Below are 15,387 nucleotides of genomic sequence, written 5' to 3'. Positions count from 1 at the left end.
TGAGTAGACTTATTTCTACTATCATCTTGAGCCACAAAACGTGAAGGAGAGAGAGAGAATTGGAGTGAGAGCAATAAGTTGCAGGAGATTCAAGATTTGACTTGGAATCAAGATAGAGATTTAGAAATTTGGAAAGAACAACTTAGAATTCTTGCTAATCCAAGACTTTAAGTGAGTAATCAACTCCTACCTTATGTGTTGAAGCCATCAATTATGTAAATCCAAGAAGTTTGAGGGATTGAGCAAGAGAATTGAGCTAAGGAAAAAGAAAAGAAAAGCACATCATGCATGCAAGCTTATGTCATCATGATTTGAGTTTATTTTCTAAGAAATCTCCTTATGCATGTCATTGTTCTAACTTGGTTTTGGGAATTCATCATGTTCTACTTCATTTTATCTCAATTGATCATGTTTTGGAATAAAAGAACTCATATCAATTCATGCATATTTTATAGATTGAATTTCAAGTTTAGTTTTGGATAATTGACAATGCTTTTGGGCTTGATTTTGCGAAATGGTTTTCAATTCATGATGAATTATGAGTTTCTACATGTTTTCTTAAGTTTTGACCTAAAATAATATCTTTTGATACTTTGGAATCAAGGTTTGAAGCTTGGAGAGTAATCTGGAAATTCCAGAATTTGGTCGCATCGTTCAAGCGACCAAACTATCACTCGAGTGTAAATTTCGAGCTCTCAATATTTTTATAGAGATTGATGGTTGGCTCGAGTGACTGAAAGACTGCTCGAGCAACCACCCTCTATTTTGAACCTTGGTTCGAGCGACCAAAAGTTGGCTCGAGTGTAAAATAAGAGCTCCCAGTACTTTTGCAGAGTTTACAGACCACTCGAGCGACCAAAGCTTTACTCGAGCGAACTGCCTTATTTTTCAAAATTTTGCAAGTGTTTTCAAAGTAGATGTTTGCATCCTTATTGCATCCTAAACATTCCTAGGTCGTGATTAAGCTATAATATTGAGGATAAGAGTTAGAAACACTCGTTAAGAAAGAAGAATAATAAGTTAAGCACCTATGAGACGTGTGTTTAATGTGTATTTGTCACGTGTTATCGCCCGCCTGATCAGTTTGCTCTATCCAAGTGATCTGTTACACTATTGGAGCTATCTGTGAGTAACAACTCTATAAAGCTATGTTTGATTATAATTATTTTTAGAATGATACGATATGATCTGTTTTGTGAAATGTTATTTTGTGAGGCATGAATGATTGTCTAGTTTTTCTAAAATGTATTTGTGGCATCCTTAGAATCAAGTGTTCATGTGACCTGGCATCGGGGTTTCAAGGGTTCCATTCATGGAACTGGTTATGCATAACCACTTATATGATCTGCACGTGGATCTTTATGACCATCTCAAGTGAATGTGTTTCTTTATAACCATCCCAAGTGAAAGTGGGTCTTTATGACCAAGTGATTTGTAAGCTAATGGATGTACCACGTATAACTATTTAAAAAATCTGTATACGTATGTGAATCTAAATCTATTCTTGTAACAACCAGGACATGCATTTGATTAATTAGTCATTTAATTGCATCTTTATGTGCTAATTGATTATGTGTTTGTTGTGAAATTGTATGTCTAAAGGTGTGAATTATACGAATTTGAATTTATATTTGTTGTTCGTAGGAAGACCTGTTGAAATCATAACTTTAAGCTAAAATTGAGGGCCTTAGAGGCGCTAAACACCAAAACTGAGTGAATATTTGGGATCAACATAATTTTAAGTACCCTTTGGCAAGTTTAATCAGAATTTGATTTGGAACCAAATAATTAGAATAAATTAATTAGAGACAAGTGCTTAGCCTAAACTTGTTGAGCCTATATAAGGTTAATGTTGCCTCTCCAACATTCTAGACTTCATCATCTTCTTCTTGAAGACAAAAACATAGAGAGAGAGAGAGAGAGAGAGAGAGAGAGAGAGAGAGAGAACAAGAGAGTTCTAGAGAGCTTCAAAGAGGAAAAAGAAGTAAAAAAACTTAGAGGCTTGGAAACTTGGGAAAATTGAAGGGGAAGTCAAGAATCTAGCTCAATGTATGTATAAATTAACTAAAACTCTTGGAATACCTCTTCAATTGGTTAAAATCAAGACTTAAAAAGTGAAAATAAAAGAGCAAAATTATAGGAAATAGCTCAAGATCTTGACATACATGGCATGAGTTCATGAAATTCTTATTCATACACTTATTCTCTTGCATGGTTCTTGAGATTTAAAGAGAAAACTCCATAGCTTTTGAGGTTTGGAACTCAAAAGTGCTTGTGTTATGATTTTACACATCAATTCAAGGTTTTGGTCCTTTACATGGAAAATTGAGTTTTGATTTGAAGTTATGATTTTTGTTCAAGCAAGATATGTTTACTTCAACATGTTTTTAAGAGTTTTAGGATTTGAATTGCATGAAAATGAAGTTGAGAATGCAAAAGATAAGCTTCAAAATGTGAAGCAGATTTTTGAATTTTACTCAACCCAGACCGCACATGTGGCCTAAGGCCCCGTACTTGTAACCAGCCTTCTTCTACACCAAGTTGCATTTATGAGCGGCCAGATCCACTGCATGTGCGGTCAATAGGGCAGGCTCAGTTTTTTTTTTCTTCCTATTTTTCTGACTTTCGGACGTCCATTTACATGGTTTTCAAGTGTTTTTCATATGCATTTGCATTGCATGAATACTAGAGAAATTAAAGAAAGAATAGAAAGAACTAAGCGAATAAATAACGAGTGAACCAACTGAATGAATTGAATGAAATGTGTTTTGTTGTGCTTGGTTATGTTTCTACAGGTTGAGCCATTAAGGAGTATCATCTGACCAAGCACTGTGAGTAACGTTATTGTAAATATATGTTCATAAGAATTATACTTGAAATGATATTTTGTTTACATTGACGAGTGTTCTATTTTGATCTACTATGGCATCTAAGGGAAGTCCCAAGTCATTGGGGGGCAACATGTTAATGCAGGTCCGTGACATATATGTGATTATGAGATCTCGTTAGCCACTTGACCAAGTGGTGTTATATATGATAATCGGTGCACGAGACTGATTACTTTAGTCGGAAGATGATATGATATGTTTGATTGGATGTACCATTATTATGCTTAAATATGAGACTGATTTGTTATGATTTGTTTTATGTAGATGACATGTTCAGAATTCGTTTACTGACCTCTTTACTTTAAGGTTATTCACTGGGCTTTAGCTCACTGTGTGTATATATATGTGTATAGCTGGGCAACATGAAGGTCAAGCCTAGATGAACATTGTTAGTCGAGCCACCCTTTGAAGCCTTATGAAGTTTTGGTGCCTTCGAGTTGAGGCTAGGTCTAGAAGACCGTTGTCAAGTTGGTTATCATGATGTTGAGTTTTTGGTATGTGTACATGTATATGAATGATTTTTTACAAGATGTTGTGTACATAATACAAGGTGGGTAAATTAACGTTTTGTGCATGTGTTATTTCATATAGATTTACAGCTCATTGGACAACTTGTTGTATATAATTTTATATTAAACTTCCGCTAGCCCTGATTATTTTGATTAGTATAGGAAGGCCTTTGGTACTTGGATTATTGGCCGGTCACGACGCTAAACCTATAGGGGTGGATTTGGGTCATGACAGAGTGGTATCAAAGCACGAGTTATACCGCACACATGTGTCTAAATAAGCTATAGGATGTCCTAGAAAAGAAATATTTATTAGTATCATGTTTACGTATAGACTAATGGAGAATACAAGACATATAGATGAATCTGAATCATCAGATGCAAGAATAGACCGATTGGAAATAATGGTTGAAGTATTGGCTGAATCGTTGAGGCAACAACAATAGAGACAACAATTTCCACCTCCTTCGCCGCTTGTCCATATTGAACCGATCAATAATGACGACATCATAGCTCTAACCCAAAAGTTCAATAAAATAAAGCCGCTAACCTTTCAGGATCGGGTCAATTTTTTAAAATAGTCAAAGTATGTGGATGTTCTTGATAGGGCCTTGATGTCCGAAGCAAACATTGCTGCGTTGATGAAGTCAGCATCATCAACTAAATGGGAAAGTAAGAAACAAAAGAAACAGAAAGTTGCAATGACCAGTGATTCGATGACTTCCGTGAAAGAAAAATCACATTCAAGAACATTTGACAATATAAGTCGGGGAGGCAATGGGGACCATGGCATCCCTACCTATGGAGAGTGTGGGAAGCAACATCGGGCATTTGTCGCCATCTATCTAGAGCTTGTTTTAGATATGGGAAAAAAGGACACCGGCTAAATCTTGTCCACAAGCTCACCCAAATAATAATAGACCTATTACTAGTGGGGTCGGATCAGCAACGACTCCAAGGACAACTGCAACTTCTACTCTCGAAGGGAATAATCTCAAGCAAAGAAGGGTTTACACCCTAGTTTCAGAAAAGACCTAGAATACTAAGACAACTAACACAGCTATTACCTTAATTATGTGCCAACTGTTTATGTGAAAGTTTGTGTGGGCATCGTACACTCCTTGACTTGACATAAATGGTGAACATGCTGACTGAACTCATTGAATTATTAGAAATATGAATATACTTTGATTTCTATTGATCTGTGGAATCTTTTTAGAGTCGACATGTGACATTTGACTTGTTTCTTTTGAATATATATAAAAAAAATAAAAATGTTTGAAGGGTTATGAGTATGCAATGAAACATGGTAGGGTTGAACTGTAGTTAATGAAAGCGCGTGAGACTTACAAACTGGTGAATATTATATAAGATGCTTTGAAACTCTATGAATTTGACAAATCACTTATGCTATGGAAAATGTTTTGACTTGTGAATTTTGGGCATTTTATGGGTTGATCCTTCATACTGAATTTAGACAATTTACTATGCACTGTTATTCATGATAATTTGAACTATGCTGAAACTGAATAGACATTGAAGCATACTATGATTGGCTATGATATGGAGTTATTGAATACATTGTGAATCATGACTTCTTTTGACATATTGCGATGGATTAAAAACAGTTACTCCTATTATGCTCGTGAAACCTTCTATCAATTATTTATACAGAATAACAAATTGTATGGATACTTGCTTTTGAGATAGTCGATAGAATGTTAAGAACTACTTGGGATTCCAAGTAAGATTGCGAATTTATTTGCTACAATATCTAGCCAACCTTGTCAAGGACTATTAATTATGACAATGATTTTCTAAGACTAAGTGCGAATAGAGATTTCTTTAGTACACTACTGAATACCTCTTGAAGGTTGGAATCCGGATGGATATTATTACTGTTGATTGACATTCACCTAATGAAAATTATGCTACTGTGAATGAAATTATTATGATCTACTTATGCCAAATGACTAAACTACATGAATAACTTACATGTATGACATTCGGGACATGTATGGTGGGAGTGTGCTGCCTCCTGTTATTAAAATTTTGGGAAGGACTGAGAAAGTTCGCTTTACTTGCCGGATTATTGTGGTCATGGGTTTTGAATATGGGGGGAAAAAAAAATTGATCAACCTTTTGTATTACAGTATAAAGGTTGGAATTAGTTAAGCAACGGGACAATGGAATGATAAACGGGACTCGAACTTGATTGGTGATGTGGTAAGACAAGTTTGGGGGACTAAACTTTCTAAGATGGGGATAATGTAACGACCCCAATATGCATTTGATTAATTAGTCATTTAATTGAATCTTTATGTGCTAATTGATTATGTGTTTGTTGTGAAATTGTATGTTGAATGGTGTGAATTATACGGATTTGAATTTATATCTGTTGCTCGTAGGAAGACGTGTTGAAATCATAACTTTAAACTGAAATTGAGGGCCATAAAGGCGCTAGACACCAAAACTAAGTGAATATTTGGGATCAGCATCATTTTTAGTACCCTTTCGCAAGTTTAAAGAATTTGATTTGGAACCAAATAATTAAAATAAATTAATTAGAGTTAATGACAAGTGCTTAGCCTAAGCTTATTGAGCCTATATAACGCTAATGTTGCCTCTCCAACATTCTAGACTTCATCATCTTTTTCTTGAAGACAAAAATGTAGAGAGAGAGAGAGAGAGAGAGAACAAAAGAGTTCTAGAGATCTTCAAAGAGGATAAAGAAAGAGAACAACTTAAAGGCTTGGAAACTTGGGGAAATTGAAAAGGAAGTCAAGAATCTAGTTCAAGGTATGTATAAATTAACTAAAACTTTTGAAATACCTCTTCAATTATTTAAAATCAAGACTTGAAATGAGTTAGGGTTTTGAGTTTAACATGGATCTGCACATCGATGAACATAAAATAGCAAAATTATAGGAAATAGCTCAAGATCTTGACATGCATGGCATGAGTTGATGAAATTCTTATTCATACACTTATTCTCTTGCATGGTTCTTGAGATTTAAAGAGAAAACTCCGTAGCTTTTAAGGTTTGGAACTCAAAAGTGCTTGTTTTATGATTTTACACATCAATTCAAGGTTTTGGTCCTTTACGTGGAAAATTGAGTTTTGATTTGAAGTTATGATTTTTGTTCAAGTAAGATATGCTTAATTCAACATGTTTTTAAGAGTTTTAGGATTTGAATTGCTTCAAAGTGAAGTTGAGAGTACAAAAGTTAAGCTTCAAAATGCGAAGTAGATTTTTGGATCAACGCAGACAGCACGTGTGGCTAGCCTTTCTATGCACCAAGTTGCATTCTGTTTAGCCGCCGCATGAGCAACCAAATCCACCACACGAGGCCCAGGCCACCTCACGTGTGGTTAGCAGGGCAGGCTCAGTTTTGTTTTCTTCCCATTTTTCTGACTTCCTGGCCTCCGTTTGCATGGTTTTCAAGTGTTTTTCATATGCATTTGCATTGTATGAATACAAGAGAAATTAAAGAAAGAATAGGAAGAACCAAGCAAATAAGTAACGAATGAACCGATTGAATGAATTGAATGAAATGTGTTTTGTTATGCTTGGTTATGTTTCTGCAGGTTGAGCCGTTAAGAAGTATCACCTGACCAAGCACTGTGAGTAAAGTTATTGTAAAGATATATTCATATGAATTATATTTGAAATGATATTTTGTTTACATGAACAAGTGTCCTATTTTGATCTATTATGGCATCCAAAGAAAGTCCCAAGTCATGGGGGACAACATGTTAATTCGGGTCCATGACATATATGTGATTACGAGATCTCGTTAGCCACTTGACCAAGTGGTGTTATGTATGATAATCAGTGTCCGGGACTAATTACTCTAGTCGGAAGACGATATGATATGTTCTATTGGATGTACCAATATTATGTTCATATATGAGACTGATTAGTTATGATATATTTTACATAGATGACATGTTCAAAATTCGTTCACTAACATCTTTACTTTAAGGTTATTCACTAGGCTTTAGCTCACTATGTGTATATATATGTGTGTAAGTGGGCAACATAAAAGTCAAGCCTAGATGAACACCATTAGTCAAGCCACCATTTGAAGCCTTGTGAAGTTTTGGTGCCTCCGAGTTGAGGCTAGGTCTAGAAGACCATTGTCAAGTTGGTTATCATGATGTTGAGTTTTTGGTATGTGTATATGTATATGAATGATTTTGTACAGGATGTTGTGTATATAATACAGGATATGTAAATTAACATTTTGTGCATGTGTTATTTCATATAGATTCACAACTCATTGGACTACTTGTATATAATTTTATATTAAGCTTCTGCTAGCCCCGATTATTTTGATTAGTAATCTCAGATTACTGGCCGGTTATGACGCTAAACCTATAGAGACGGGTTTGGGTCGTGACAGTTCTGATCTGAAATCTGATTTCTGAATTTGTTGTGGACATCATTCATAAACCCTTTACTCTGTTGTTATTCACTGGGCTCCAGCTCACTGTATTTTTTATGTATATAGGTGATCAGGTGCATGATCAGGCCTAAGTTTCTGCATGGATCTGTTTTGTGTCGGTCAACCTGTGCGCATCCCGAGAAGGTTCCCGGAATGCTTCAAGTGGTCGAAATTTGTGAACTAAGTTTAAGACTTTTGTTTCTTTTGGATAAGTATGAGCAAATTTTATGCACTCTGTATATTGAGCTAAGCCCCTTTTGTAATTTTCGTACATGTGACGTCACCATAAATATGATTTTAAGTTTAATTTTTTTGTCCCATATATGTTTGCACAATTCTGTGGAAAATGTATTTTGATATTTGCTTCTGCTAGCCCCTTATTTTGTTGATATGTTCAGAGGCCTTCGGTAATCTTAGAATTGCTGGCCGGTTATGATGCTAAACCTATAGGGGCAGATTTGGGTCATGATAGAGTGGTATCAGAGCACAAGTTATACCGCCCACACGAGTCCATATGAGCTATAGGGTGTCTTAGTAACAAATTAGGGTCATTACATCTGGATGTGTGAGTGCGTGTGATAAATATATGAACATATCTGAACCAGAATAATGTGAACTAGAATACTGTGAACCGAAATGAACTAAATTTGAATATTGTGAACACTGTAGAGATTATCTGCCTATGTTTATTAGTGCTCTGTTTACCTATATCAATGGAATAAACAAGAAGTGATGATGTATCTGAATTATCCGATGCATGCATAGACCGAATGGAATGAATGCTAGGAACTTTAATGGAGTATGGCTTGTTTGCTTACTGAACAGAAATAGATCTTGCAAGATTTTGAAAAATCTAAATTGAAGTGGTAATGTGTGAATAGGGCGGACTAATAGCCGCTATTACAGCCGAGCCGGTAATCATTGATGAAATCAAGCAGAAGAAGAAAGATGATGAATTCCTCAAGAAAGTGACTGATGAATTTGAGACAAGTCCGAAAGCAGAGTTTGGCATTGGGAATGAAGTGTTGAGATTTCGGAATAGGATGTGTGTCCCAAATATTCCGGAACTAAAGAAGAGGGTTTTAGATGAAGCCCACAGATCCGTATTTGCTATGCATCCGGGTAATAATAAAATGTATCAGGATTTGAAACAAACCTATTGGTGGCCTAAAATGAAGAAAGAGATTGCAGAATATGTGTCCAAGTATCTTCAATGTCAGCAAGTCAAAGCTGAACATCAGAAACCAGGCGGTCTACTTCAACCTCTCCCTATTCCTGAATGGAAATGGGAGCATGTGACTATAGATTTCGTTATTGGCCTACCTCGGACTTCTCGAGGTATGGATTCTATTTGGGTTGTAGTTGATAGACTAACTAAATCTGCACATTTTTTACCAGTTAGAACCACGTTTAATGCTTATAGACTAGTTACCATTTATGTTGATGAGATTGTTCGTTTACACGGAGTTCCGGTTCCATTGTGTCGGATAGAGATCCGAAATTTGTATCTAGATTGTGGAAGAGTTTGTAGGGAGCTATGGGGACAGAACTAAGATTCAGTTTTGCATTCCACCCACAGACCGATAGGCAATCAGAACGAACAATACAGACTTTGGAAGATATGCTTCAGATGTGTGCTTTGGACTTTCAGAGGAGTTGGGAAGACTATTCGCCACTTACACAGTTTGTATACAATAACAGCTTCCACTCCAGCATCGGTATGGCACCATACGAGGCTTTGTATGGTAGAAGGTGTAGATCACCTATTTGTTGGACAAAAGTCAGGGATAGAGCTTTACTTAGGCCTGAAATTATGCAAGACATTTCTGAGAAAATCAAGATTATTCGGCAAAGGCTCAAAACAGCTCAAGACCGACAAAAGAATTATGCAGATGTTCGGAGAAGACCTCTTGAGTATGAGGTTGGTGACCATGTGTTCATCCGTGTATGTCCGATGAAGGGCCAAGTCAGGTTTGGAAAGAAGGGCAAGTTGTCGCCCCGTTACATTGGGCCGTTTCAAATTCTAGAAAGGCTTGGCCCAGTTGCCTATAGAGTTGCTTTGCCACCGGGATTCGAACAAATCCATAACGTGTTTCATGTGTCGATGTTGAGGGGTTACCTCCGAGACCCGTTCCATGTGATTGATTATCACCGGGTAGCTATTGATGAAAATATGGAGTACGCCGAATGGCCAGAACGAATCGTTGACCGGCAAGTGAAATAATTGAGAAGCAAGTCCATCCCAATGGTGAGAGTAGAATGGAAAGAACACTATGGGACGGATGCCACGTGGGAAAAAGAGGATGAAATGCGCCTGCGCTATCCACATTTGTTTCCCGACGAAGGTAAAATAAGTTTGAGGGACCAAACTTCCTAAATGGGGGAAGACTGTGATATCCCTATTCTGCAATATGTTAGTTGGTCCTTAATATGAGTATGGTTATGTGTTTAACAAGATTTTGTGTGCCATTATATGAAAATATGTGGTTTTGAATTTCTATCTGTTCACCGTAGGAATATCTGTTTGATTATCTGCTTTGGGAATTAAATTGAAGGCCCTATCGGCCACCAAAACCAAAATTGATTACGCCATTGTGATTAGCGTAATTTTTAGAGCCTACGGTGAAATTTAGTTAGAAATTGATTCGGATCAGATTAAATTGATTTAATTAGTGAATTAGTGCTTTATTATTATATATAAAATAATATAACAAGAGGGGCTTTTATATGAGCACTACACACTCAATTTCTCTTCTTTAGCTTGACTTGGCTGATTTTAAACTCTTACGAAAAGGAGAGGGTCGGCTAGAGAGAGAGAGGGTGAAGGAAATTGGAGTTTTGGCCTCAAAGCTTGGTGATCTTGAAGGCACACTCAAGAAATTGTAGGTGAGTAATCACCCCTTGGTTCATAAGTTTGAACTTGTGATTTTGTGTATTCAAGCTAGTTGGGTGATCAAGAGTAAGAGTTAACATGATTTGAGTTGGTTTTGTTGATTTGGTAGTCTATATGCACATGAATGTGAAAAATTGTTTTGAAATTGCATGTTTGAGCACAAAATGTATAATCCATAGGAGATTTTGATTAAAGCTCTTATTTTGACCTTCTCTTCATCATCTAAGTTGAGAATGAGAGTAATTTGCCACATGCATGTACAATTCACAAGGGTGTAAGTGTTGAATGCATGAAATTATTATATTGATAATGAATTTGGTGTAAATTGGGACATGCATGTGATTAATTTGTGAAATTGAGCTTCATAATGTTGTGATTTGGTGTTTATACCAGGTTAGTACATGTATATGTGATGTTTGAGCCAAAAGCATGCATCTAGAACCTTTGAATGTCGAATTGAAGCTCAAGAACATGTTCTGGATTTTTCAGAATTTTGATTCCCGCTCGAGCGGGGAAACCGCCGCTCGAGCGTGAAATTCGTGTTCCCTGTATTTTCTGCAGACATGGTGTCCGCTCGAGCGGGGAAGTTCACGCTCGAGCGAGGAGCCATGTAGAGAGGCCTTCCGCTCGAGCGCCAGAGTTCGCGATCGAGCGTAAATTTGACATATCCAGTACTTTTGCAGGCCTCAAGGGTCCGCTCGAGCTGCGAAGTCCACGCTCGAGCGGGGACCTTGTTTTCTGAAATTTTGAAAAGACATTCTGTGTTTCATTTTCTGTTCTCTTTCACTTCCAAGTACTCTTAGGCATGCATTGAGCATTGTAATTGAGTGAAAGAGATAAGAATGAAGCCTAAAGAGGAAAATGTGAATTTAGAACGGATCGAATTGTTTGTGACCCTTTTGTGTTCATGGAATGTGTAGGGTCGAGCTCCAGGGCAAACCAACCAATCGATCACTGTGAGTAATATCTTAACAGAGATATCTGAAATATGTTGTTATCCAATTGCTTACTTCTATATAAGTTTTATAAGTTCATTGATTCGATTGGTGGACAATGTTTGCTATACCAAATGAGTGGGTCGGAGGCCAGTGTGATCTGAATAATAAAATAAATAGGCCAGAGGCCGTTTTGACATGAATGGATGGGCCAGAGGCCATTTTGACATGCATGGATGGGCCGAAGGCCGTTTTGACACGAATGAATGGGCCGAAGGCCGTTTTGACACGAATGAATGGGTCGGAGGCCGTTTTGACATGAATGAATAGGCCAGAGGCCGTTTCGACATGAACGAATGAATGGGCCAAAGGTCATTTTGTCATCTAAATGGGCTAAAGGCCGATTTGACACAAATGAAAGTTTGAATGGGCCAAAGGCCAGTTTGTTTGGAACCGCAGTCACTTGACCTAAATTGTGTATATATGTTAAATAGAAATATGAATTGGGCCTAAGGTCGTTTGAAGCATGTTGTTCTACATATCGTCTGTATAGCTTCTTTAATTGATATTAATTACTGGGCTTCGCTCACGCTCATTCATGTGTTTATAGGTGAGCCAAGAGAAGTCCAAACCCAGCCCCAGTGAAGTCTATGTGGAACAACAAAGGTTTTGGGAGAGTCAGCCCTTATGTCTCACGCACGAGACCCGTCTTCGCCCTTTTGCTATGTATTTATATTCTGTCATGTTGGCGAGGACTTTGCATCTGTTGTACATAGTCGTGATGGGTTGACTTAGACTTATATGATCCTATATATACAGAACCTTATGTAGTACATATTTTGTTGTGAGTTATTAATATACATATGTATGGTTTGTTATGATGTGCCATGTAAGCACAGCTCTATGGATAAAGTTTTAAATTGCTTCCGTTCGGCCCCCATTAACTCTGTTAAAATACATTTGGTTTGGTTCAAGGCCATAGGTAATCTCTTGATTACTGGCCGGTTATGTCCTTAACCCACGGGAGCGGGTTCGGGTCATGACAGACCAAGTACGTGGACATATTGGATAGAGCTCTTATGACCGAGGCCAATTTAGCAGCCTTGAAACAAGCTAAAGCTTTGACAACCGAATGGAGAGGCAAAAGATTCAGGTTTAATTTCAGAAAGGGCCGGCCATTCTCAAAGAAACAAAATACGGGATCTACGAGCAACTCAAGTTAAAGTAATGGATCTGCACCTACCTGTTCTGAATGTGGAAGAAAACACACTAGGATCTATGTTATTGTACTACAAGTGCCTGCTTCAAGTATGGCAAGATTGGCCACATGGTAAAAGATTGTCCACTCATAGCTGAAAATACCAACCGCCCTACGAGAAGTTTAGCTAGATCTGTTTCTGTACCGAGAACAAATATAAGAACCAATAAGCGAGAAGAAACCTTGAGGCAAGGGAGAGTGTTTGCACTTGTGCCAAGAGATGTTCAGAATACCAAATCTCTGGTGTCAAGTATACTTCCTATTTATGCCCAAAATGAATGTGTTGATAGATTCTGGATCTGCACATTCGTTTGTGTCACATGCTTTCTCTCAGAAATTGACTAGACCATTAGAACTAATGAATTCTCCATTATCTATATCTGCACCATTTGGGGGTTCTATGCTATGTGCTTATGTGTATCTGGCATGCAATGTTGTGATTAATGATGTGATGTTATATGTTGATTTGCTACCCTTGAATATTGATCATTTTGATTATATATTGGGTATGGATTGGTTGACAAAGTACCATGCCACCATTGATTATGTTGCTAAATCTGTTATATTTCGACCACCGGGTTACCTGAGTTTGTATTTGTTGGAAATGGTGTAATTCCTCCTCCATATTTGATCTCTTTTATGAAAGCCAATAAACTACTGAGGAAGGGTTGTATGGGTTATTTGTCTTGTGTATTAACTGTGCCTGCAGATAGTTCTAATATGGAAAATATCCCTATAGTCAATGAATTTCCTGACGTGTTTCCTAATGAATTTCCTGGAGAATTAATAGATAGGGAAATTGAATTTACCATTGAGATAGTACTTGGAACATAACCAATTTCTAAGACCCCATACAGAATGTCCACAACTGAATTGAAAGAACTTGAAAGGGGCACAATTATTCAAGCCTATTTGTATGGAACCTGGTTGGGCTAAAACAAAGGTCCCCACTCCGAAGTGGGCCCCCTCTCCCACTTTAAGATGGGCCGAGCTAAGGGTTCAGTCTTCTCTTATTCCCTACTCCGAATTGAGGAAGGCCATGGGCCTAGCCCTAACACCCATCCCAACATGTGTCATTACACAATCGATGGTGGCACAGTATTTAAATAACCAGTCCATACCCAGAATTATATCAAAATGTCTAAAGTCCAAGGGAAACAGATCTACATCCAAAGTATCATTCCCAATACGCATATCACAAAATCGACATACAGATGTACACAACACAGATTCCCCAAATAGAGCAGATCCGCATAACAAATATGGCAATAAATCTAGAGGTCTACTTAATCTAGATGCAAAAGCATAAGTTACAAATTAGTGTGTTGATCTGGAGTCAATTAACACAAAAGCATCCTAATTACATATAGAGATAGTACTTAAGACGATGGCTTCTGCGTTCTGTGTATCACCTGGAACGAGTGCAAAGACTCTCCCTTACCTTACAGTGTCTCTGGTGGTAGTAGGCCTCGTAATGTTTCCTGATTTTGGGATCGATGCAGTTGAGGTAGCAGCTAACTTCCCACTATTTTGATTACAATCCCTGGCCATATGCCCTGTTTTACCACTCTTAAAGCAGGCTCCTGAAACACGGTAGCAAACCCCGCGATGTCTTTTACCACATTGGTTACACATTGGAGACGTATCTCGTGAAGAATTTGAAATGCTTGAGGAGCCCGTATTTCGTTTCTTTGTAAGTCTTTTCTTTGAAAAGAAGCCCTACCTTTTACTTTTCTAATCAGTTGGTGATTTATTCTGCCTAGCTATGTTAGTTTCTGATATTATGGCCCGATCTAGCACATCAATATAGGTTTCTAGCTTTAGTGTTCACCTTCTCTAAGATATTATCTCGAAGACCACCCTTAAACTTTCTCGCTTTCTTATAGTTAATGTCGACCATGTGCAGCGCAAATCTAGCCAATTCAATAAACTTGGCCTCGTACTCAGCTACTGTCATGGTGCCTTGCTTAAGTTCCATGTATTCTAACACTTTCCTGTCACGAACACATTGTGGAAAGTATTTGTCGTAGAAAATTTCCAAGAACCGTGCCGAGCCAATATCTTTATTGCTTTCATGCATCAACATCCACCACCTTCTCACTTCATCTTCTAGTGTAAAGGTGACTAGCAACTCCTTCTGTGTTTCTAGACAAGGAAACACTTCAAACAACTTTTCTATGCCAAGGACCCACGCTTCAGCCTTCAATGGATCCAATCCTCCATGAAACTGTGGCAGTTTCATTTTCTTAAATTCTTTGATGAGAGCTATGGTTCAATCATTGTTTTGCAAGTCGTGTACAGGCTGTACTGGAAGTGGAGGCGGAGGGTGTGGTTGCTGCCACTGTTGCTGTTGTCTCAATGTTTTGCCATGTCCTATATTAATCTATCCATCCTATCTATTCTGGCAGTAAAGGACTCATCTAATTCATTAGCTCTTGTCCTCACCATTATCTGAT

General features: G+C 37.6%; 1 protein-coding gene across 1 annotated transcript; it reads right to left on the bottom strand.

Annotated features, from left to right (window-relative positions):
- Positions 1 to 14,732: 14,732 nt before the first annotated feature.
- On the bottom strand, positions 14,733 to 15,173 carry LOC114269907 (uncharacterized). The gene has a single exon (XM_028211279.2). The coding sequence runs from the start codon at positions 15,171 to 15,173 to the stop codon at positions 14,733 to 14,735; it is 441 nt and encodes a 146-aa protein (XP_028067080.2).
- Between the last annotated feature and the right edge of the window lie 214 nt (positions 15,174 to 15,387).

The sequence above is a fragment of the Camellia sinensis genome, chromosome 9, assembly GCF_055761805.1.
Source record: "Camellia sinensis isolate YWXY chromosome 9, ASM5576180v1, whole genome shotgun sequence".
In the NCBI taxonomy this organism is placed as follows: Eukaryota; Viridiplantae; Streptophyta; class Magnoliopsida; order Ericales; family Theaceae; genus Camellia; species Camellia sinensis.
Note: the sequence above shows the minus strand (reverse complement) of the source record. Positions and strands in the feature narration are given on the sequence as shown.

Coding starts and splice junctions, on each gene's coding strand:
- LOC114269907 (XM_028211279.2), bottom strand. CDS start 15,173: ATGAAACTGCCACAGTTTCATGGAGGATTGGATCCATTGAAGGCTGAA.